The sequence below is a fragment of the Pleurodeles waltl genome, chromosome 10, assembly GCF_031143425.1.
Source record: "Pleurodeles waltl isolate 20211129_DDA chromosome 10, aPleWal1.hap1.20221129, whole genome shotgun sequence".
Classification (NCBI taxonomy): Eukaryota; Metazoa; Chordata; class Amphibia; order Caudata; family Salamandridae; genus Pleurodeles; species Pleurodeles waltl.
This window is the reverse complement of record NC_090449.1, coordinates 426516061-426542079: the sequence shown is the minus strand read 5'-3', so window position 1 is coordinate 426542079 and position 26019 is coordinate 426516061. Positions and strand designations below refer to the sequence as shown.

At 44.4% G+C, this 26019-nt stretch overlaps 1 protein-coding gene across 1 annotated transcript in view; it reads right to left on the bottom strand.

Annotated features, from left to right (window-relative positions):
* RHOT2 (ras homolog family member T2) overlaps positions 1-26019 on the bottom strand; it is a 398937-nt gene that overhangs the window by 110979 nt on the left and 261939 nt on the right. The window contains exon 15 of the mRNA XM_069210682.1: positions 21670-21800. Within this exon, the coding sequence (XP_069066783.1) occupies positions 21670-21800 (131 nt within the window). The remainder of the gene's footprint in view (positions 1-21669; positions 21801-26019) is intronic.

Below are 26019 nucleotides of genomic sequence, written 5' to 3'. Positions count from 1 at the left end.
TGCGGTTAGGACATAATACCGTCCTAAATGAGGAGCGTATTTACTTCCTAATCTGATGTACTCTCTTACACAATTTGCATCTGCACTAAGCTTCCCCTCATCAAAATCAACCAGAAACAAACAAGACAATGTTTGAACTCATGAAAATGCTACATACAATATTCCTTCTTTAAATACGTTACTTCCAATATTAATTAATGCAGAATCAACACTTAAACCTTGATACCTGTGGATAGTAGCAGCATAAGCAAGAGAGACTGGGAACTGTTTTGCCGGACATATAAGTCTTTTACATGCAAAAGGCGTACAGCACATCGTCCAACTTACTTAACCCCATCAACCTTTATAGCTAAGAATTCAACCTCATCACGGTTAGGGTATTTAATGAAATCTATAACTTTACCCATCACACCATTTACTAATCCTTCTCCAACACTAAATTACGTCTTAAAATCACTACTGTTTTTGCAGACACGAAAACACCTCTCTAGTCCAGCAGTCCTGGATACATATTTCCCCAAAGAGTTCAATTTATCTTGCAACTTTTCACTGAGTAGCACACTTACTCCATGGTGTTCCATTACGTCGTTAGCAGTCATCTCCAATATTTCCTCATTCTCCAGTTTTAGTAATTATTCATTAAATTCAGCACACACTTGAAGAGTAGGGATTAAAGATACTATGTATTTATCTTCGATACTAAAGTCATACATTAGCTCTGCAGCTGTGCTCTTACAGGAAAAACGATTCTTAATAAGCTGAATTTTCAACTAATGTGTTTCCTCCTCTGTCAGAACTCCTATTCTAATGTGCTTTAGAATGTTCCCATATTCCATGTCAGATGCTTGCCACATTTTTCATGAGTTCCTTGTATTTGAAATACTGCCAAATGTTTACATTGCCAATACTTCCCAAACAGTTCCACGTTTCTTCATGAGAAAGTCTTGAAAAAAGGCTGTCCTTTTACAGAGGTAAGTTGTAGAAGGTCTTCAAAAACAATTAAATGCTTTCCTCCAAACAAGACATTGTATTCAGTTTTTAAAATCTGTAGCATTCTCAGATGAGCAAAGGTAAGTAGTAGATTTGAAACTATGCTTACCTCATCAATAATTAAAAGCTTAAATTTCTTTAAAACTCTTGCCACCTCATGACGAGCTTCACCAGATAACTTCTTGTATTTAAGTTTATTATTATGCTCTACCAGTAGCATAAGTAATGTATGTAAAGTTATTCCTTTGATATGGTGTGCATCTAAACCTGTTGGTGCTGTTACTACACACGATAAATTTGATTCTGTAGTCTTCCTTAGGTAAGTGGACAGAACTTTAATTAAAAAGCCTTTCCCGGTACCAGCTTAACCACTGATATATAAAAGTATTGGTTTAAATGATGACCAATTGTATTCTTTCTTCTGATGAAGAAATATATGCTCTATTTTGTCTTTTACTTCAATATAAATGTCCTTCTGTTCATTGCTGAGTTGTGCAATTAACTGTTCTAGATCTACAGATTCATGTCTCACTTGTTCCATTGCAGTTTTGACTTCATTCATAGCTACTGCAGCTTCGTTTTCAATAATGGGTTGTCCAACGGCATCCTGACTTAATGGTGGTGAACTTTGACTGCTTTGAGAACTATCCTTAGCTACCTCAGCAGCAATAATTTCTTCTTGTTGTATGGAGTTATCCTTCCATTCACCACAAACAATTACAAAAATTAATATCCACTACATCCTCACCACGTTGCTTTTGTTTCACTACTTCTGTTTTTCTTTAATACTGCTTCATAGTTTTCATTAGATTCAGAATTACTCTTCCACGGAACACTTAAACTCTAATTTTTTGAACTGTTGCTGTCTTCTGGTTATGCTATCTGTTGTCTTTAATGATTCCTTCATCTGATGTGATTTTTGTTCTTCAATCGCTGAGTTCAAACCTTACTTTTCATGTAATTGATTTGTAGACTCTGCAATGTCCCCACAAACAACTTTAAAAAAATGTTGGTTTTCTTACCAGTAGCTCCTTTCTTTTCAACTACATTGTCCTCATGTTGTCGCTTTTGTTTCTCTGTTGCAAGTACATAGCATGCTTTCCTCAGTTTTTTTCAACTTTGTTTTTTCCCCCAGCATTTTAGATGTCCATTTTTAATTCAAATAGATGTCCAAAAAGAAAAAAAAAATCTATCAACATATTTACATTTGCATTTCATACTATTCAATAATATATGATAAGCATTTACGCATTTAATTGTTATACAAACAGTCACATCACTAAGTTGTAGGCACTGTATGTGTGTTACTTTTCATGTTTAAAGCAGAGTATACAAGCCTCTGTTCTTATGGGTATCAGTGTGACTCAGTGTTTCACTGTATGCATCAGTGTGTATTTGGGTATAATGCTGTATCTATTAGTGTGTGCCCCTGTGTCTTATGACATCCATCAGTTTGTCTCTAGGTATGTTAGTGTATGCATAAGTGTAACTGTCAGTATGTCAGCATATGCATCTGTTTATTCCTGGGTGTGTCAGTTTATGCAGAAGTTTGCGCCTAGGTGTTATTACTGTATGGCTCGGTATGTGACTAGGTTATCACTATATGTGTAGGTGTGTCATTATGTGTGCTACTGCATACATTAGTCTCTCCTTGGTGTGTCAGTTGATCCATTAGTGTGTGCTTGTGTGTATTATATATCCGTGAGTACCTCTGTGTTTTAGAGTATGCGTCAGCGTGTGTGTGTGTGTGTGTGTGTGTGTGTGTGTGTGTATTAGTGTGTACATCAGTGTGGGCCTACTTTTATAAAGGTATGCATCAGTAAGTGTCTGGGTGTGTAACTGAGTCTGTGTTTTACTATATACATCAGTGTATACTTGAGTATGCAACTGTATGGATCAGTGTGTGCCTGGATATCTTATCACATGCATCAATGTGTGTCTGAGTATGTTACTATTTGCATAGGTGTGAGCCTAAGTGTATCAGCATATGAATCCATCTGTGCCTTGGTTTGTCTGTGTGTCCCTGGGTGTATCATTGTATGCATCAGTGGGCATATTGAAGTAAAGTTCTCTTTTACGAGGCACTAGCGGCAGACTGTGCCACTGAGGCATACTTTTTATTGTTATTTTTTACACTCCATTGTAGCAGTGTTGCAGTCAATATTTATACGAGCATACAAACCCACTTTGTGTGGCTTTTAAAGGTCCTAGTAAAAATGGATCACTTTCATACATAATTTTGCGTGAAAGGGATGTTCCATTGGTGTTGCTTGGGGTGTTCCCACGCAACACTCATTCAACATAACGAAATCTGATACATTCCCACATTTACAAAGTTGGAAATGTGTCAGATTCTAACATCACCTTATGTGTGGTGGTAAACTGCCATACCAGGGACAAGTAACATTATTTCTCCCAGTTTTTTCTCTTTCTTTGTGTGGTGCATTCTACAGCACACATAGAAAGATCAAAACATTTATGTGCAGGAAACTGTCCTTCTTGCACATAAACACACATCTGTCAACATAGGCACCCTTACCCTATGGTAGAAGGGTGTCTGCATTGGTGCTAGGCAGCAATTTGTGTGCCATTGCAGGGTACAAGGACACGAATGCGCCATACCTTCTAAATACAGTGCATTCCTAGGCTTTTCTTTTGACGTGGGACAGCACAGCAAAAAGGTCTGCAGCGCTCCCCTGTGCCAAAACTTAGTAAATGAGTTTCTCAAAGTGAAAAAGTGAAAAAAACGCAAATTCAAACTATATCTCTTACCTTGTAAGCACATACCATACTCCCTATAACCTTCATATAATATATTTTAGATATCACTTACTTCAACTAAAAAAAAGACACTCTATGACTTGGAAATTGGTTCAATGCAAACTGAAGCGGATATTCGAAATCTGCTGTAGCAAGGGGAAAAACACAGTTTAAAAACTACTGGTGTTAATCACTTTTTCAAAAGAATATATACCTTACTACACATTTAAATGAGAGCTCAAATATCTGTCTAGCTCTCTTTGACACTCTAAATGTTTCTCTGTCATATAGCTTTTTATCCCTCTTATGCAGAAACACACTTGTGAATATACATTGGTTGCAAGCATATATGCTAATTCACATACTTCTTAAATAGCTTTAGTTGATAGTTAAAATACTCTCACAATATCACATTAACTCTTTTCTTTGTATAAGGATGAAATCTCAGCATAAAAATGGTACATCACTCTCACATGAAGGAACCACTAATGACAACCTTTTCAACTTTGCTATGAGCGATATTGTGCTAGCTAACAATTCAAAAACTGCCCTTCATATTTTATTTCTATTATAGAACATTTGAATTGTTCATGGCTCTTTTCGTTCCATAAAGAAGCCCAATTTTGGTTTGTGTGCGGTTGGAGTAGCGACGCTGTACCGGCACTCATCACAGCCCCCCGTATAACTTTGCAACAGAGTCACAACTCCAAAAGGGGGTTTGAAAATGTACTTAAAACGTATTTCAATCATTTTTTATGCATATATAATTATAATAATACTGAATTGGAAAACTACTTTTTTTACCAACTCATGCTCTGGCAAAAACGCAGGTTTTGTTAACATTTTACATCTGCTTCAATGGAACCACCCTTTCACCCACAGTCTTTCACCTCAGTTGCCATAGCAACCTAATTTAGAACACTTCACTGTACCAGTAGTTAGAAGGTTCACATCACCATCTGTCAGCAGCATGCTAGCTTTCATTTCTTCTGCAGCAGCTGTGGTTGACTGTTACAGAATGTAATCATATTCAAAATGCCATTAGTTGTTTGTGGAATAATAAGAGCCAATCACAGATCTACCAACTTCAGGTTTTAAATGACTACCTACTTTTATCTACCAATGTATTTACAACATCCAATTATATTTGTGTTTTTTAAAACCTGGTGCTTCCCTCCATTTTAACCACCTCACATTTTGAAAAGAGCCTCATTCAGCTGCAACCTTCTCCAGTGTGCTACTTCTCCTTCCCTTCAAAATGGGTAGTTTGGGGATTGTAGGTCACAGGTATGGTTTCTGGGCAAGTGAGTGTTCTAGAAAGGGTGGCATTGACAGGGACCTGGGTTGGCCTAATGTGAATATTACTTGTTTTGGCCAGAGAGGATTCAAATGGCATCAATTGTTTCCATTGGTTGAAAGCATTAGAAATTAGCCAACCCCCTCACCTCACGACTGTGCACCTTGGTGGTAATGCCCTGGGCACACTGACTGGGGGGGTAGGACTGGAAATCCCAATGACGGATACCTTTAGTCAGTTAATGACACTTTTCCCTCACACTTCCTTTGTGTTCTTTAGTATATGCCAGATGCAGAAATGGAACTGGTCAACTAAATTCTGTCCAAGATTGAGAAATCGAGGAAACATGTTAATAAAACTGTTTCAGTAACCCTCAGAGACCATAGTATGTGCTCTATATACAAGAATAACCTGTACTTTGACACACAAGAATTATATAGAAGAGATGATGTTCACTTTATAGATGAAGGCCACAGAGTGTTTCCAAGTAACTTCAAATTCTGCGGCCGCTCTTATGTGTATTAATCATACACACACCCTGTAAGTAGGTCTGTGAGTGAGTGCATGATTATGTGAGTCGGTCTGTGATTGAGTTCATGAGTGTCTTAGTGGATCTGTGAGTGGGTGCATGGGTGTGAGTGGGTGCATGAGTATCTGAGTGGGTCTGCAAGTGGGTGCAAGAGTATCTGAGTGGGTCAGCAAGTGGGTGCAAGAGTGTATGAGTGAGTCTGAGTGGGTGCATGAGCGGATCTGTGGGTGTGCTTAAGACTGAGTGGGTTTTTGAGTGAGTGCCTAAGTGTCTGAGTGGGACTGTGAGTGGGTGCATGAGTGAGTCTGAGTGGGTCTAAGTGAGTGAGTGGGTGCATTAGTGTGTGAGTGGGTCTGTCAGTGGGTAAAAAAAAGTGCATGAGTGGGCCTGTGAATGGGTGCATGAGTGTGTTGGTGGATCTGTGGGTGTGTTGAAGAGTGTATGAGTGGGTTTGTGGGTGGGTGCATGAGCGTGTGAGTGGGTCTGTGACTGGGTGTATAAGTGTCTTAGTAGGTGTACGAGTGGGTCTGCCAGTGGCTGCATGAGTGGGTCTGTGAGTGTGTGCATTAGTGTGTTAGTAGGTGTATGAGTGGGTCTGTGGGTAGGTGTATGAGTGGGTCTGTGAGTAGCTGCATGAGTAGGTCTGTGAGTAGGCGCATGAGTGTATGAGTGGGTCAGTTAGTGGGCGCATGAGTGGGTCTGTGGTGGGATGCACAGATTTGTGAGTGGGTCTGAGAGTGGCAAAGGAGTGGGTCTCTGAGTGGGTGCATCAGTCTGCAAGTAGGTCTCTGAGGGAGTGTATCAGTTTTTGAGTGGGTCTGTGAGTAGGTGCATGAGTGTGTCTGTGATTGATTTCATGAGTGTCTTAGTGGGTCTGTGAGGGAGTGTCTGAGTGGGTCTGTGAGTGAGTGCATGAGTGTCTTAGTATGCCTGAGAGTAGCTGTATGAGTACCAGTGGGTCTGTGAGTAGGCGCATGCGTGGGCCGGTGAATGGGTGCATGAGTGCGTTGGTGGATCTGTGGGTGTGTTGAACAATGTATGAGTGGGTGCATGAGTGTGTGAGTGGGTCTGTGACTAGGTGAATAAGTGTCTGAGTGGGTCTGCCAGTGGCTGCATTAGTGTGCGAGTAGGTATGTGAGTGGGTGCATGAGTGGATCTGTGAGTGGATCTGTGAGTGGATCTGTGGGTAGGTGCATGAGTGAGTGTGGCTGGATGCATGAATTTCTGAATGGGTCTAACAGTGGGTGCATCAGTGGGTCTATGAGTGGGTTGGTGCACAGGGCTGTAAGTAGGTCTGTGAGTGGGTACATGAATGTGAGTGAGTCTGTGAGTCGTGCATGAGAGTGTGAGTGGGTGCATGAGTTTCTTCGTGGGTGTTTGAGAGGGTGCATGAGTGTGAGTGGGTCTCTGAGTGGATGCATGAGTCTAAGTATGTCTGGGAGTGGGTGCATCAGTGTGTGGGTGGGTTTGTGAGCGAGTACATGAGTGTCTGAGTGGGACTGTAAGTGGGTACAAGAGTGTCTGAGTGGGTCTGTGAGTTGGTGCATGAGTGTCTGAGTGGGTCTTTGAGTGTGTATGAGTGTTTTAGTAGGTCTGTGAGTGGGTGCATGTGTGTGAGTGGGTCTGAGCGGGTGCATGAGTGGATCTGTGAGTGTGCATGAATTTCTGAGTGGGTCTGCGAGTGGGTGCATGAGTGGGTCTCTGAGTGGGTGCATGAGTCTGTAAGAAGGTCTGTGAGTGGGTGCATCAGTGAGTGGGTCTGTGAGTGGGTGCATCAGTGAGTGGGTCTGTGAGTGGCTGCATGAATATATGAGTAGGTCTGTGAGTGGGTGCATGAGTGGGTCTGTGAGTGTGTGCATGAATTTCTGAGTGGGTCTGTGAGGGGGTGCATGAGTGTGTGAGGGGGTGCATGAGTGTGAGTGGGTCTGAGAGGGTACATCAGTGTGTGAGTGGGTCTCTGAGTGGGTGGGTGGGTGCGTGGGCCTGTGAGGGTGTGCGTGAGTGGATCTGTGAAGGTGTGCATGAGTGGGTCTGTGAGTGGGTGCGTGAGTAAGTAAGTAAGTAGGTCTGGGAATGGGTGCAACAGTGTGTGGGTGGGTGGGTTTGTGAGTGAGTACATGATTGTGAGTGGGACTATAAGTGGGTGCAAGAGTGTCTGAGTGGGTCTGTGAGTGGCTGCATGACTGTATGAGTGGGTCTTTGAGTGTGTATGAGTGTTTTAGTAGGTCTGTGAGTGGGTGCATGAGTAGGTCTGTGAGTGGGTGCATGGGTCTGAGTGGGTGCATGAGTAGAACTGTGTGTGTGCATTAATTTCTGAGTGGATCTGCGTGTGGGTGCATGAGTGTGTGTGAGTGGGTCTGTGAGTGGGTTGAAAAGTGTCTAAGTGGGTCTGTGACTGGGTGCCTGAGTGTAAGTAGATCTGTGAGTGGGTGCATGAGTGTGTCCGTGACTGGATGCGTGGGTGCATGAGTGGGTCTGTGAGTGGGTTGAAGTGTGTCTGAGTCCCTGAGTGGGTACATGAGTCTTTAAGAAGGTCTGTGAGTGGGTACAAGTGTGTGAGTGGGTCTGTGAGTGGGTGCATGAGTGGGTCTGTGAGTGGGTGCATGAATTTCTGAGTGGGTCTGTGAGTGGGTGTATCAGTGTGTGAGTGGGTCTGAGAGGATGCATCAGTGTGTGAGTGGGTCTCTGAGTGGGTGCATGAATTTCTGAGTGGGTCGGTGAGTGGGAGCATCAGTGTCTCAGTGGGAGTATGAGTGGGTCTGTGATTGGGTGCATGAGTGTGTGTGAGTGCACAAGTGTCTGAATGAGTCTAAGTGGGGGCAAGAGTGGTACGTCAGTAGGTGCATGAGTGTGTTAGCGGACCTGTGCGTGTGGTGAAGCGTCTGTGAGTGGGTGCATGAGCATCTGACTGGGTCTGTAAGCATGTGCATGAGTGTGTGACTGGGTTTGTGAATAGGTGCACAAGTGTGTGAGTGGGTCTGTTAGTGAGTGCATGAGTGTATTAAAAAAATTGCGGCAATGTTCGCGAACCTATTTCAACCTTACACTGGGGCCACGCTGAGCACCGACATGTGGGGAAAAAAAGGCTTTTTTTTTTTTCTTTTTTTTTATTAATATGGGGGGACCTCAAACACCCATTAAATGTTCCCATGGGGTCAGAGTACGTCTGCCCTGACCCCTTCTATTGTTTTCATCCTTCGGGACTGTGCACCGGTTCATAAAATGGCAGCCAGAACTTTCTGCACAGGTTGCAGCCAGCCAATCACAGTACTGCTTCTGCTGCAAGGGTTTGCAACGCTGTGTGCAGGAATCGCAACAGATCTGCATCCCTATATTAACAAATTTGGTCTTCACTTAATTACAAAACTATTGAACGGATTTACACCAAATAACAAAAAGGGAGCTTTCTTGACCAAGAGCTAACTTTCTGCCAAATTTGGTGTAATTCCATCCAGCGTTTCGGGCTGTAGATCTGTTCAAAATCCCTATGGGAATTAACAGTGGAAACTTTTTTGACCCCCCCCCCCCATTTTTTCTTGCCCCCCCCCCCCCCCCCCCCACTTGGCAGATCTCCATGAAACTTTCCAGACAGCAGCTGACCTGGCTGTCCACATTTTTGGGAAACATTTGTGAAGATTTATAAAGCGGTGCCAAAGATATAGCCAAGTGAAAAATGAAAATGTCACTTACCCAGTGTACATCTGTTCGTGGCATTAGTCGCTGCAGATTCACATGTTTGGCACAGTCCGCTGCCTGGTGTTGGGCTCGGAGTATTACAAGTTGTTTTTCTTCGAAGAAGTCTTTTTGGTCACGGGACCGAAGGACTCCTCCCTCTTTGGCTCCATTGCGCATGGGCGTCGACTCCATCTTAGATTGTTTTCCCCGCAGAGGGTGAGGATGGAGTTGTTTGGTATAAATGGTGCCCATGCAATGGAGTGAATATGTATGTATGATAAGAGTTTCTAAAAATCATTTACAAATGTTCAGATGTTTAAGGTTTATGATCTACTTCTAAACGGCTACAGGCTTCCCGGGGAGGTGGGAGGGTACATGTGAATCTGCAGCGACTAATGCCACGAACAGATGTACACTGGGTAAGTGACATTTTCAGTTCGATGGCATATGTTGCTGCAGATACACATGTTTGGCATAGACTGTAAAGCAGTTACCTCCCCTAAAAGCGGTGGTTTAGCCTGTAGGAGTTGAAGTAGTTTGGAATAATGTTCTTAGTACAGCTTGGCCCACTGTAGCTTGTTGTGCATTTAGTACGTCTACACAGTAGTGTTTAGTAAACGTATGAGGCGTAGACCAGGTTGCAGCCTTACATATTTCGCTCATAGGAATGTTTCCTAGAAAGGCCATTGTAGCACCTTTCTTTCTGGTTGAGTGTGCCTTTGGTGTAATAGGCAATTCTCTTTTGGCTTTAAGATAGCATGTTTGAATGCACCTGACTATCCATCTAGCAATGCCTTGTTTAGAGATTGGATTTCCTATGTGTGGTTTTTGAAAAGCTATGAACAGTTGTTTTGTTTTCCTGATTAGCTTTGTTCTGTCAATGTAATACATTAGTGCTCTTTTGATGTCCAATGTATGTAGTGCCCTTTCAGCCACAGAATTTGGTTGTGGGAAGAACACTGGCAATTCTACTGTTTGATTTAAATGGAATGGTGAGATTACTTTTGGCAGAAATTTAGGATTTGTTCTTAGAACTATTTTATTGTTGTGTATTTGAATAAATGGTTCTTGTATGGTAAATGCCTGTATTTCACTTACTCTTCTGAGGGATGTGATTGCAATGAGAAATGCGACCTTCCAGGTTAGATATTGCATTTCACAGGAATGCATGGGTTCGAAAGGGGGACCCATGAGTCTTGTTAAGACGATGTTAAGGTTCCATGAAGGAACTGGTGGTGTTCTTGGTGGTATAATTCTTTTTAGCCCTTCCATGAATGCTTTAATAACTGGTATTCTAAATAGAGACGATGAATGAGTAGTTTGTAGGTAAGCAGATATAGCTGCGAGGTGTATTTTTATAGATGAAAAAGCGAGATTCGCTTTTTGCAAATGTAGTAAGTATCCTACTATGTCTTTAGTAGAGGCATGTACTGGTTGTATTTGATTGGCATGGCAGTAGTAAACAAATCTTTTCCACTTAGATGCATAGCAGTGTCTAGTGGAAGGTTTTCTAGCTTGTTTTATGACCTCCATGCATTCTTGTGTGAGGTCCAAGTGTCCAAATTCTAGGATTTCAGGAGCCAAATTGCCAGATTCAATGATGCTGGGTTTGGATGTCTGATCTGTTGTTTGTGTTGTGTTAACAGATCTGGCCTGTTGGGTAGTTTGACATGCGGTACTAGTGAAAGGTCTAGTAGAGTTGTATACCAAGGTTGTCTTGCCCATGTGGGTGCTATCAGTATGAGTTTGAGTTGGTTTTGACTCAACTTGTTTACTAGATATGGAAGGAGAGGGAGAGGGGGAAAAGCGTACGCAAATATCCCTGACCAATTCATCCATAGAGCATTGCCTTGTGATTCGCGGTGTGGGTACCTGGATGCGAAGTTTTGGCATTTTGAGTTTTCTCTTGTTGCGAACAAATCTATCTGGGGTGTTCCCCAAATTTGAAAGTACTTGTTCAGAACTTGGGGGTGAATTTCCCATTCGTGGACTTGTTGGTGGTCTCGCGAAAGGTTGTCTGCTAGTTGGTTTTGTATTCCTGGAATAAATTGTGCTATTAGGCGAATGTTGTTGTGAATCGCCCACTGCCAAATTTTTTGTGTTAGGAGGCACAATTGTGTTGAGTGTGTTCCTCCTTGTTTGTTTAGATAATACATTGTTGTCATGTTGTCTGTTTTGACAAGAATGTATTTGTGTGTTATTATGGGTTGGAAGGCTTTTAACGCTAGAAATACTGCCAACAGTTCTAGGTAATTGATATGAAGTTTTGTTTCGTGTATATCCCATTGTCCTTGAATGCTGTGGTGATTGAGGTGTGCTCCCCACCCTGTCATGGAAGCATCTGTTGTTATAACGTATTGAGGCACTGGGTCCTGAAATGTCCGCCCTTTGTTTAAATTTTTGCTGTTCCACCATAGAAGCGAGAGGTATGTTTGGCGGTCTACCAACACCAGATTTTGAAGTTGACCCTGTGCCTGTGACCATTGTGATGCTAGACACTGTTGTAAGGGTCGCATGTGTAGTCTTGCGTTTGGGACAATGGCTATGCATGATGACATCATGCCTAGAAGTTTTAGCACAAGTTTTGCTTGTATCTTTTGGTTTGGAAACATAGCACTTATTAGCTTGTGGAATGCTTGCACTCTTTGTGGACTTGGAGTGGCAATTCCTTTTGATGTGTTGATGGTTGCTCCTAGATATTGTTGTGTTTGACACGGTTCTAGGTGTGATTTTGTGTAGTTGATGGAAAACCCCAGTTTGTGAAGGGTTTGTATGACAAAGGTGGTGTCGTTTGCGCATTTTTTTACTGTGTTGGTTTTGATTAGCCAGTCGTCTAGGTAAGGGAACACATGTATCTGTTGTCTCCTGATGTGTGCTGCTACTACTGCTAGACATTTTGTGAACACTCTTGGTGCAGTTGTTATTCCGAATGGCAACACCTTGAACTGGTAATGTATTCCTTTGAATACGAACCGTAGGTACTTTCTGTGAGAAGGGTGTATTGGTATATGAAAGTACGCATCCTTTAGGTCTAATGTGGTCATGTAATCTTGCTTTTTGAGCAGTGGAATGATGTCTTGTAGTGTGACCATGTGAAAATGGTCCGATATGATGTAGGTATTTAGTGTCCTGAGATCTAATATTGGTCTTAATGTTTCGTCTCTTTTTGGAATTAGAAAGTACAGGGAGTAAACTCCTGTGTTTTTTTGTTGTACTGGTACTAATTCTATTGCATCCTTTTGCAGTAGTGCTTGAACTTCTAGTCCTAAAAGTTCTAAATGATGTTGTGACATTTTGCGTGTTTTGGGGGGGATGTTTGGTGGGAAGTTGTGGAATTCTATGCAATAGCCATGTTGGATTATTGCTAATACCCAATTGTCTGTTGTAATCTGTTGCCAAGCTTGGTAGAATTGGGTTAGTCTTCCCCCCACTGGTGTTGAGTGAAGGGGTTGCGTGACTTGAAAGTCACTGTTTAGGTGGAGGTGTTTTTGGAGTCTGGAATCTTCCCCTACTCCTTGGGAATTGACCCCCCCGATATCCCCTGAAACCACCCCTTTGGAAGGAACCCTGATATGGTGTGGTTCTTGATTGTTGGCTGGTGGTGTCTGTGGGTTGGCCACGAAACCCCCCTCTAAATGGAGTTTTTCTGAAAGTGCCTCTGCTCTGCGGGGAGTAGAGTGCGCCCATGGCTTTGGCCGTGTCTGTGTCCTTTTTAAGTTTTTCAATGGCTGTATCCACTTCCGAGCCAAACAGTTGTTTCTCGTTGAAGGGCATATTAAGGACAGCCTGCTGGATTTCAGGTTTGAAGCCTGAAGTGCGTAGCCAAGCGTGTCTCCTTATGGTGACAGCAGTGTTGACTGTTCTTGCTGCAGTATCGGCTGCGTCTAGTGAAGAGCGGATTTGATTGTTTGAGATCGTTTGTCCCTCTTCAACTATTTGCTGCGCCCTTTTTTGGTATTCCTGGGGAAGATGGTCTACGAGAAGTTGCATCTCGTCCCAGTGTGCGCGGTCATATCTGGCCAGCAGCGCTTGTGAATTTGCGATGCGCCACTGGTTGGCTGCCTGTGACGCCACTCTTTTCCCTGCCGCGTCAAATTTTCTGCTTTCTTTGTCCGGAGGTGGGGCGTCGCCAGATGTATGTGAATTTGCTCTTTTGCGAGCTGCCCCTACTACCACAGAGTCGGGTGGTAACTGTGAAGTAATAAACACTGGGTCTGTGGGTGGTGGTTTGTATTTCTTATCCACCCTTGGGGTGATGGCTCTTGATTTTACGGGCTCCTCAAAAATTTGTTTTGCGTGCCGTAACATCCCTGGTAGCATTGGGAGACATTGATATTGGCTATGTGTAGCCGAGAGGGTGTTAAATAAGAAATCATCCTCTATAGGATCGGAATGCAGTTGGACATTGTGGAAGTCTGCAGCCCTAGCCACCAGTTGCGAGTATGAGGTACTGTCCTCTGGCGGTGACGGCTTTGTGGGGTATGACTCGGGATCATTGTCCGGCACTGGGGTGTCATACAGGTCCCAAGCGTCTTGATCCTGATCGTCATGACTTATGGTAGTTTGCGCTGGTGAGTGCATTTGTGGCGGTGTTTGTGCCGGCGATGCCTGTGGAGGAGAGGGCGGAGGCGTGACTTTTTTAACCACTTTGGCTTGTGGTTGTGTGTCATCCTTTGGAAGTCCGATCTTTCTTTTCCTCATGATTGGGGGAAGGGTTGATATCTTCCCTGTATCTTGCTGGATGCACAGTCTCTTTTGTGTGTAGTCCGATTCTACACTTTGGAGCTCTTGTCCAAATTTGTGCATTTGACCACTTAGTCCTTGTTCCTCTGAGTAGGATGAAGGTGTGGTATTTTTCGGCGCCGAGAGAGAATGTTTTTTCGGTTTCGGCACCGACAGTATTTTTGTTCCTTTCGGCACGGATTCTCGGTGCCGATGTCTTTCGGTGCCGGTATCTTGTTTTTGTCTCTCGGAGCCGCTTTCTCGGCTCCGAGGTTGCTCCATGGCGGTCCCTCGACCGGAGTCGGGTGTCTTCGCTATGGGCGTGCCCTTTTTCGGCCCCTTCGACGGGTCGCCTGATTTATGGGTCGAGCCATGGCCTGTTGGCAGTGGCGTCCCCTGGGCTTTTGGTTTGTCGATGGATTTACTTTTCGACGTCTTACTCACAGTTTGTTGCTGTTGTTCGACGTCGGAGTCTCCGGATTCTGATTCCGGAACCGAGAATGTTTCCTCTTCGTCGTCGAAACGTTGTTTTGTCGACGTGGACGCCATTTGGTGACGCCTGGCTCTTCGGTCCCGGAGTGTTTTTCTGGACCGGAAGGCTCGACAGGCTTCACAGGTATCCTCCTTGTGCTCGGGGGACAAGCACAAGTTACAGACCAAGTGTTGATCTGTATAAGGATACTTACTGTGACATTTTGGGCAGAAACGAAACGGGGTCCGTTCCATCGGCTTCGATGTCGCACGCGGTCGGGCCGACCAGGCCCCGATGGGGGATCGAAACTGCCCCAAAGTCTTCCGATGATCGGTGTCGATGTACCTAACTATCCCGATACCGAACGGAACAATACCGACGCTTTCTTCCGAGATTCTGACTAACTTTCCGAACCGAAACACGGAGCGAAAAGGAATACGTCCGAACCCGACAGCGGAAAAAAACAATCTAAGATGGAGTCGACGCCCATGCGCAATGGAGCCAAAGAGGGAGGAGTCCTTCGGTCCCGTGACCAAAAAGACTTCTTCGAAGAAAAACAACTTGTAATACTCCGAGCCCAACACCAGGCAGCGGACTGTGCCAAACATGTGTATCTGCAGCAACATATGCCATCGAACATGCTTTTACTAAAGTAACTAGTTTGTAACTATAACTACCTAGCCCTGTGCTGGGCTCCACAGCAGGTCTAGCCTCTGAAGGTTCAAGGCAGGCTCCAGGCAGCAACACAGTCCTTCCAGGTACAACAGCTATCTGGTAGAATGCACAGCAGGTCACAGCAGCAGGCAGTCCTCCGAAAGTCCTTCCGCAGGTTCAATAGTTAACGGAGGAGTAGGTCTGATAGCCCTTTTTGTATACCCTGGTGCCCCGCGCCTAGAAGTTGGGAGAAGTTTCCAGAAAGGTTATCTGAAGTTCCAGGAGTTTCCTGTCTCCCCTGCCCTGGCATCTAGCTGACAATGAGGGGTTGTTAAGCCTATTGTATGGCAGCACAGCTCAGACTATTCAGGTGTAAGTGGAGCTGTGCTTAGCTACACCCCCATCAAGTCAGTTAATGTTCCATTCAAGCGCTACTAATCCCGACTGTCTGGGGTGAATTCACAAAGACTCAACTGTCAGTTATACTCGGTCATGAGACCTAAGGCAGGCTACAGGTACAGAAGGCTAAGGGCAAGAAAATGCCAACTTTCTAAAAGTGGCATTTTCAAACTTGTATTGATAAATTGGGCTTTACCGTTAACGAGGGTTTATCATTACAAGTTCATATAGACCAAACATGATATATCTACCACTTCTGGTTTAGAAATTACAGCTTATTATTAAATGTAATAAAGAAAACTCAATGTTATCCTATGAGAGGGGTAAGCATCACAGTAGTGAAAAAACAAATTTACAAGTTTTTCACTACTAGGACATGTAAAACTAAAAAGTACATGTCCTACCTTTTAATCATGCAGCACCCTGCCCTATGGGCTACCTAGGGCCTACCCTAGAGGAATCTTACATTTAATAAAAGGTAAGTTTAAGGCTTGGCAAGGGGTTTTAAAAGGGCCAAGTAGTCATGGCAGTGGGGCCCTGCCTTCAGGCTGCACTGGTAGGCCTGGGACATGTTCTAAGGTGCTACTTAAATGGGTGGTGCAATAAGTGCTACAGGCCCACTGGCAGAATTTAATTTACAGGCCCTGGGTATATGGTATACCATTCTACAAGAGACTTACATGTAAATTAAATAAGCCAATCAGGTAAATGCCAATAAAACCATGTTTAGGGGAGTGAGCACAAGCACTTTAACACTGGTTAGCAGTGGTAAAGTGCACACAGTCTAATGGCCAACAATCAAAAAACCACATACAAGTAGTAGGAGGAAGACAAAAAGCTTGGGGTGACTGTAGAGATGGTCATTTGCAACAAAAATAAACAAGGGGGCAAGTTGAAATACCCTGATATACTAGGCCTGGTGAACCCAGTCTGGGGCCCAAAAAGTATATATATTTTTTTTTTATTCACTGCAAAATTGCAGAGGATCTGCAAATTCAGTAAAATTTAAAAAAAAAAAAAAAAAAAAAAAAACTTCTGTAGTTGTTTTCTATATGCCCCCACAGATTGTACAGGTCCCAGGGGGGTGTATTTATTGATATATTTGGGGGGAGGGGCGTGCGCGGCCCCTCTCCCCTGGCTGTTTTTGGCCCTTGGGACCGCCACCTCACTAGCGCAAGGCCAACAACTATGGGGAAGGGGGTCCCGGGGACCACCACCTTCCTATGGCATGGCCATTACTTTAAAAGGAGAAGAGGGCAGGCCACACCCTTCTGGAGCTATTAATGGCCCTGGGAGCTGCCACTCCCCAGGGCAGGCTCCTGCTATGTCCCAAGGTGCCCACCCTCGGGACATAGTGGTTTCCCTGACCACACTGGTGCGAGCAGGGCAAAGTATGCTGGCTTTCGCTAGCCGGGAGCTATTGGAAGGCTCCTGCCAAGCAAGAGCAAACAGTAAGTTTGCACCCAGTGTGTGGAAGCATGTAAAATACCCCCACCTACTGGGAGCGGACTTTCATCTGTTTCCCTACCCGCTGTGAAACAGACTAAAAAAAATGCTCCCTCCCGCAGGGAGCAACCTTTTAAGCTGTTCCGTTTTGGTGGGTGCAATGGCGGCTCCCACAGAAGGCTGTGGCAGGGGGGCTTTGTGCTCCCTCCTTGGGTGTCTGGCCTTGCCCCAAGGGATAGGGTCCCCAGGGCCAATATAGGCCTGGGGAGCGAGGGATGCGTGCCCCCCCTCATCCTTAAGAAAAAGGCCAGGCCCTAGGAGATAGGGTCCCCAGGGCCAAAAGCAGCCTGGGGAGGAGGGCAGTATCCCCCTCCACCTTTTGAATATGAAGTGGGTGCCCTGGGTGGGCTCCAGAGCACCCACTATTTACTGGGTGGATCTTGGGAGATGGGGTCCCTGGGGCAAAAATTAGCCCAGTAAGGGGGGAATCAATCAATCAAAGAATTTGTATAGTGCAGCACTATCACCTCTAAGGGTATCTGGGTGCTGAAATCTGCCAAAGAGGGAGCTGTCCTGAGGTGTGGGGGCAGGTTGTTCCAGGACTTGGCTTCGATGTAGGAGAAGGAGGGGCCCCTGCTGCAGGTGTGATGAATGCGGGGTGTGTGTGTGTGAGGCTGAGCATGGAGGAGCGTAGTTGTCTTGCAGGGACGTGGAAGCTTAGTCAGTGGTTGATGTAGGACGGCCCTTGGTTGTGTAGAGTCTTGTATGTTACTGTGAGAATCTTGAACTGGCATCTCTTTTGGATCGGGAGCAAGTGGAGGTCCCTGAGGTGAGAGGTGATGCTGGAGCATTTTGGGAAGTTCAGGATGAGTCTGGCTGCGGTGTTCTGTGAAGTCTGGAGTCTTTTGAGTAGCTGGGTGGAAGTTCCGTGGTAGAGAGTGCTCCCGTAGTCGAGGTGGCAGGTGACTAGTGCGTGCAGGATGATTTTTCTGGTGTGGGTAGGGATCCATTTGAAAATTCTGCAGAGCATTCGGAGGATGTGGAACCAGGAGGAGGCAACTGAGTTTACTTGTCGATTCATGGACAGCTGGCTGTAGGAGCTTGCCAAACGTTTGTGCGTGGACTGATGGAGTGGGTGTTGAACTGAGGTCCGACAGCCACTAGTTATTGTCCCATATGGAGGTGTACCTCCCGTAGATCAAGACTTGCGTTTTGTCGGTGTTTAGTTTGAGGCAACTGTCTTTCATCCATGTTGCTACGTTGGTCATGGTGTTGCAGAAGTTGGTTTTGCATTGTGGGGGTCCTCGGTGAGCGAGACGATCAGTTGTGTGTCGTCAGCGTAGGAAACTATGTAGAGTCTGTGGGATCTGAAGATGTCTGTGAGGAGCAACATGTAGATATTGAAAAGGGTGGGGCTGAGGGAAGATCCTTGGGCTACGCCGCAGGTGATGGTCTTGGGTGTGGAGGTGAATAGAGGAAGTGCATCCTGGGAGGAAGGAGGTGATCCACTTGACGGCGTTTTGTTGAATGCCTATGTTGTGGAGGCTGCTGAGGAGAGTGTAGTGGGAGACTGTGCTGAACGCCGCAGAGAGGTCCAGGCGGATTACAGCTGCTGTGTCTCCTCAGTCAAGGTGGGTCCTAATGTCATTTGTGGCAGCGATCAGTGCGGTCTCTGTGCTGTGGATGTCACAAAATACTGATTGCAAGGTGTCAAGAAGGTGGTTTTGCTTGAGGTGTTCAGCGAGCTGTTGGTTGATGGCTTTCTTGAGTACTTTGGCAGGGTAGGGGGGCAGGGAGATCCGTCTGTAATTTTTGAGGTCACTGGGGTCAGCAAAGGGTTACTTAAGAAGTGTCTGACCTCTGTGTGCTTCCATCTGTCCGGGAAGGTTACTGTGGAGATGGAGGTGTTGAGGAGGTTGTTGGGTGTCTCTGAATGGATGGACGACATGAAGGCTGCTGTGATCTGTGTGGTGATTGGGGACCAGGTGGTTATCGTGTGGTTGTTTTTTGCTGCTTGAGGGAGGTTGCCTAGGCTGGAAGTAGTGGGTTGGGGGTCGAAGTTGTGGTAGATGGTGGTGATCTTGCGTGGAAGTAGTCAGAGAGTGTTGCAGAGCTCCTGGGATGGGTGGATGGTGGTCTCTATGGCTGTTGGGTTGGAGAATACCTTGAAGATTTTGAAGAGTTCTTTTGTGTGGTTGGCTGCGGTGTTGATGTGGGCAGTGATTGCTGCTCTCTTGGCTGCCTTGATGTGGCGGTGGTAGTTGAGGGCTGCCTTGTAAGTTGCTCTGTCAAAGGGGACCTCGGTCATATGCCATTGTTTCTTGAGTCTGTGACATTTGAGTTTGGAGTTTCGGAGCACCAGAGTTTACCATCTTGCTTGCTTGGAGGTGTTGTTTTTTCCTGGTTTCAGCAGGGCGACTGTTTGCGCATCTCGTGATCCAGGCGGTGAAGTTCTGGGTGCCTAGGGCCAGTATCTACCGGGACTCAGTTACCTTGCCCCAGCATTGGTGGGGGGTGCTGTGGTGCTTGGAGATGGTGAGTGGGGAGTCAGAGATGCTGAACTGAATGATGTAGGGGTCAGTCCAATTGAGTTCAGTGTCATGGATTAAATTGATTCTATCTCTGGAAGTGAAGATGGTGTCAGGTGTGTGACCGGCTTTGTGCTTGGGTTTGGTGACCAGTTGGATGAGGCCCACGTTGCTGAGGTTCTCCAGGAGAGAGGTGGAGTTGGTGTCGTCGAGGTGGAATTTGACGTCTCCAAGCAGAACGTAGTCAAGGAAATCAATAGCAGCAATGAGGTTGGTGATGGCGTTGCAGAAAGCTGGACCTCGTCCCGGGGGTCTGTACATGAGGGTGCCTCGCATCATGGTGTTGACGTCGATTTGGCTCAGAAATTGAGGTGTTCCATCAGGGACGTTGGGTTGTCCTCAGTGATGGTGCATTGGATACTTTCCTTGAATATGATAGCGATGCTCCTGCCGTGTATGTTAGTGCGGTCTCGGTGTATCATCTTGTTGCCGTAAGGGGGGGCCGTGGCGATGTCAGGGTTTGAGGATGGGTTTACACATGCTGCAGTGATGAAGGCGATGTCCGGGATGTAGGTGGTGATGGTGTCCCAGATTTCCTTGGCGTATTTGCATAGAGAGCAGGCATAGAGTAGGATGCATTGGAGAGCTACTGAGTTGTTCGTAGTCCTCTGCATGGGTGCGGTGTGGCATCAGTTTCGGCAGGTGGGCCCAAATTGCAGGAGAAGAGGCAGTGTTGAAAGCTGAAGGGTGTTTTGGTTGTGATGCATTTCTCCCTTTAATATAAGGGAGATGGGGTTCCCGAAGCCAAAATTGTCCTGGATGGGGGGCTACTTGCTCCCCTCCTGTGTAATTTAAAGGATGGGCTGGAGGGATGGGGTTCCTGGGGCCAAATATGGTCTGGGGACAGGGGCCACGCACCCCCCTCCCAAAACAAAATGTGGCAGGGAATGGGAATGGGGTCTCTGGAGTCAAAATCGGCCTGGGGGGGGGGTTGCGTGCCCCCCCCCCCCCCCCCCACCCAGGGATGAGTGCCTTTTGGGTGGTTGGCTACAGAGCCTGAACAACCCCCCTACAGCACACATCAAACATGCGTGGCGGCGGGTTGGCTGCATGTGGGGGTGTGAGCAGGGCCTTGCTGCAGGCCAGGCCCTTTGCCCAATCCCCCAATGTGCACAGCTAAAAGCTGTGCATAATGAAGGTTAGATTAATGTATGGTAATTAAATATTACTTTATGTTAAAAACAAAAATATAGAAATTCAATTAAAAAAACGAATGTTACAGGGATGTTAAAGTTAGGAAATAAAATATAAAAACCTTTAGATGTTCACTAGAAAACCAAAGGTTACACAGACGTTATAGTTCGGTTCACATTTTACATGCACAAAACCATAAAAATTCAGCAGTTATAGTTACAGTTAACTTAAGTAACTATAACTTGGCCCTAAGATAATTATAACTTGCGCCCTCGCCATGCACTGCTAATTCCTCTCATATTACATCCCTCATGACATCTTCTATTAGATCACTGATAATATCAATGCAACATTTGATGTAAAATAATGGATGAAAAAAAACTCTTAATGCTTTCTTTTTTAGACACTTTTTCAGTGAGTGTGATTGCAGGCAATTTCCAAACAGAGTGGAAGACGAAAGAGGAAAGCAACGGAGAACCCTCAACTATTTCAATAACTTTAACAAAACAGATACACATCCCTGTTCTTCTTGCTATACCCTTCCAAACACTATAACATTATGCTCACCGCATTTTAAATAAACAGTTCACTAAAAAAAAAGTTTATTGATATACAAAAAATAAGGTGTAATCGGGAACTATAAACCTTTGATACCATCTTGTGCATCATGAGATATCAATAATCCATGTGATTGGGTCTTAGATTATGAACTCGGCAGAAACCTTTGATAGCAAAATAGGTTAGGAGTCCACATAAGTCCATTGTTTTTCTCTATAAACATTATTGAATATAGGGAGGGGGCAGACCAAGCACTCTACTAGGGGGGTCCTGAAGACATAGACAGAAAGCCTTAAGCATAGCAAGAAGTATGCATTTAGAATATGTAAATAAAAGATCACCATGGCGAGGTGGTGGTTCCTGTACATTCAAGAGAAGCTGCATTATGTGTGCATGATTACAAGTTTGTCAGTCATGCCAGAATGCTTGACTGAGAGGGACTCACTGCCATGTTCCTTCCAAGAAAGGCCTGTAGGAAGGCAGTCTTGCCTGTTCCTCGGGGTCCGATCACTTTGCACAGGAAGACGTTACGCTGGGTCTGCCCCTTCTCTAGGTCGATCCTCTTCTCACGAGTGACTACAAAAGTAACAACATTGCAAAGGAACAACATTTGAGAAAGCGAGAAAGTTTAGCATTTGTGTAGTCGGAAAAGAATAACACATGAACTTATTTGAGTTGGCAGTCGTTTTCTGGAAGAAGATTATAGCAGTGATTAAATGGAACACAACTACTGCAAGGTCTTGCATGTCTTTAATCAGCAGCAATGAAAAAACAGGAGGACATATTAGCACAGTAAAACAATGTCATTCCACTCCTGAAGGTATGCACCCTTCCTAGCGTGTAATCCACAACACAGAGTGAGCCATTTCACTACCTGCACTGACAACAAATGCAACACAGCAGTAACATAGTGAACTTTCAGCGGCACCCCCATAAGAAGGAGTACAAGAGTTACCGTCCATGAGAAAAACACATGTGGACTGCAGAAGCCAATTTTCACATCTGGGTCGCAGGCCACCAACAAAAAATATAAAAACAAATAAGGGTCTCTCTTCCAAAGGGAAACATAGAAGAGTGTCAACAAAACATAGCAGTAAGCGGGACAAAGTAGAGGGGAAAAGAAGTGAAAATAGTGTTGGAGATACCATTGCAAGTCTAACACCAGGGTACATACTGCGTCTGTATATGTTTCAGGGAGAAATATCCGCTATTCATTCATGAAACATGATTCTTGTATAACACTTCAGCAAAATATAAAAAGCTGCCATGTCAAAAAGCCCGATGGCTCATCACCTCACACTAAACAATAACAGACAGTGAATGTCTGCTGATTAAAAGGTCTTCATCGCTATTAGAGGCTGGGCACACATCTCCTCGCAATTAACAAATGGTGTACAGATCCATATTGCAGCACATACTATAAACTTGATCCAGCGTATGCAGATCTCAAGAATTAAAAAATCTACCCTACAAATCTTAGAAATACTTGTCCAAAGTATGTCCCTAACCACTGTAGCCTGGCCACTGAAACCTGCATGTCTCCCTCAATCTACCCATTCTCACAGTAAACCACTTTTCTGCCAGGTCCTGATTATCCAGTACCCCTCTCTAAGACCGATGTCTCTACTACGTCTCCTCCTGAACCAAGGCTGAATAAAAAATAAAATAAAAAAAAGACATCATGATGAAAAGTACAGCCAACTAAAGAAATATGCAGAACATTATAATTCCGAGAATAACTGTTAAGAGGAATGAAAAGAATATCCAGAGGAAAGGTGGAAGCACTGAAAGCATACGGGTACTGTAAGAAAGTGGATTAGTATTTGCAGTGAGTTATTGTCCACCTCAAGGGATTATGGCACTAACTTGTCAGGATGAACCTCAAAGTCACTAAAGTTAACTTGAGCTCTACCCTCTGGTACCTATGGCACAAAGCAGCCAAGCTTACCTTAGGGCAATGTGTAAAATATTTATGCAGTATCTAAAAAGTAATATAGTCAAAATAGGAAACAATAAAACCCCAAACCGAATCTGAAAAAATAGAGCCCTGCTCTGCACTCTGTGCTATTTCCATACCTTAATAAGGGCAATCACTTGCTGGTCAGCTGCTAGCAGGCAAATGCAAATTAGCCTACAAAAGGCTCAGGCCGGGAAAAGGTGACTTTCTAAAAAAGTTACTTTTCCTACATGTTTATTAAAAATCAAAGTTCGCCAATGTATTGGACTTTTAATAAATATGACAAATAGCGTCTGAATGACTAAGTTATAGATTAAAATGAGTATCTGTACTTTGACATCTTCGAGAATCCAGCTACAGCCCTGCTAGTGAAAACAGCTTTTGAGGTCTAGCTGCTTATGGAACATGCCTACTTTTAAATATCAGGCCACGTACCTTGTGGGTGACAAAATATTCTTGGGACAATGTATTAATATTTAAAAAACAGGATTTTCCAATGTAAAAAAAAAAAGTTATTTTAACAAGTTTGACAGCAGGCTTTTAACCTGATGCAGAAGGACTACACATTGTAGGCCTGAAGCCATGTTGTAGAAGCCAACCCTGTGGACTGCACCATAGGTGCTGCAGTCCACAGTGGAATTTAACTTTCAGGACTTGAGTATATTTCCTCCAGCATATACTATGGACTTATAGGCAAGTTAAATAGGTCAATCAAAGTTAAGCCAATGTAACTATGTCTAAAGGGGGAGCACACACGTTACTCCTGTTTAGCCAGAATAAAGCATACAGGGTTCAAAAACCAGCAGAAACATCTGGAATGACCATGCAAATAAGACAGACTTGCACAGACACTATGAAGCATAGTATAACCAATTGGACAGCATACAAAAGCAACAGTTGCAACATTATCATTTATACTCTATCCAGCACAACTACTGAAACATAGCACAAGTAGTGGGTGGTTCTTTTTCTTCTCTGTCTGTGCTATTTACTGGGTTCAGATAGTGTAGTATGCATAGTCTATGCGTTCGCACTAAGCACTTTATAAACGTGAAGACAAGATTAGGCCTTTTTGCACTCATACCACTTTTTTCTCTTCATAATTTAGAAGTTATGTGAAAGATGAAGATCAATACCTAACAAGACATTCCGAGTTGTTTCCTGCTTTAGGTGCATGCCCCTTCACTGGGTCTGAATCTCTTACCTTTATCACTGCCGGCTCCCAGCACTGTTTATGGTGGTGGTTCATTTACAGTAAAAGCTGCAGAGGATTCTGGGGCATTTTCTACATTCCAGAAGAGGACTCTCTTGCTAGTTTTCATTGCTCTCAGCTGTACAGGGTGTAACACTGTTGCTCAAGTGTCTTTCATCCTGGGACTCAAAATGGAGGGCTTCCATCATCCACAATTGCTTTTTGGTCTTTTGGAACGTATGTGGAAGGAAAGGAATAGAGTTTCTCCTATCTGTATCCATCCTTCTTTGGCTGCGTCCAGTATGTGGTCTGTAAGCTTGTCATCTAACAAAACAGTGGATCATATTTGTGTCTCCCGGACTAACACTTGGGTGACTTTAAACAAAAGTACTTATTAAATATATCTAATTAGGTCACCCAGTTTATATGACACACATTTTGCTTAAAGGTTATCCAAGTTTCTGTGTTAGTTATCAGTCATTTCCAGTATTAATAGATTCCTGTTTCCGGGAATGTTTAGTAGTAGTTTCATCCTTTGCTCTAGGATAATATAACACCTGTGGTATGTTGACAGATGTTCTGCAGGTCTTTGATGCCATTATGTTTGTCCCTCTTGTACTCGGGATGCACCTATGAAGTCTTCTCCAATAGGGACAGTCTGCCACTCAGGGGGGCCACTGACTCAGGCAGCTCATCAAATTTCCAGGTCAGAGACAATGTGTTTTTGTCTATGCTCTGCAGAGTTTCCCTTAAACCAGTGTCTAGTGGCTGCTAATCGTGTATGGGTATGTACATGAATGTAACCCATCACCTCTGTTTCCTCAGAGCATGCGTTTTTTTGGTGCAAAAAAATCCAGCCTTACTACCCGTGTTGCTTCTTTTTGAGGATGCTAGACATCTATGAATCTCCAGAGTAATTCTGGCTCCTCAGGTATCCTCATTATGATGTATAAAACAGGAGAGCTTGCCCAGCTTCTGCTTTGGGTTGCTTTTCCTATTCAGCTACCTTTGGTGCAGTGGACTACAAGCCCTCCAAGGTAAGGCCTAACCTGCTTTGCAACAACTTTTGCTACATCAACTTCAGAAACCAAGGCTCATGTATGGCAGTGGCCCCGTATTTTGTGTTCCTTCCAAGGCACCTTTCAAAACCTCTGCCATCCCTACCAATCTCTGTTTTGCCCATGCTGTAATAGAAATGATATACCTACTTGTAACTCCAATTCTACAGTGTTTGTATCTTTAATAGTCAAGTTTAAATCCTTTCATAGAGTCACAAGTTTATATCACCCCCGATCATCAGGATGGAAATCCTGAATGCTTTTAAAACAGCAACAAACAGTGTTAAAATGGCCATGGGCAACAGAAGTGTTCATTTAACATATGCACCTCATTTGAAACAACCTGAAATTCAGCAGGTGATGTGAAAGTACTGGAATCTCTTTTCCCCATTCACACCACCATAGCTCAGAATTCATGGGGAAAGCCCATGCTGCATCAGGGTTGCCTCCCCACGTACGTCGCCACGTAAAAACACCACTTTATCCCTGGTGCTCATACCAGAGGCGGTGGTAGATCAGAGGTGCACTGCAGGTAGGAGAATGTGTTAATGTATCCTCTTCCCCCGCAACACAATAGTTCACCACAGA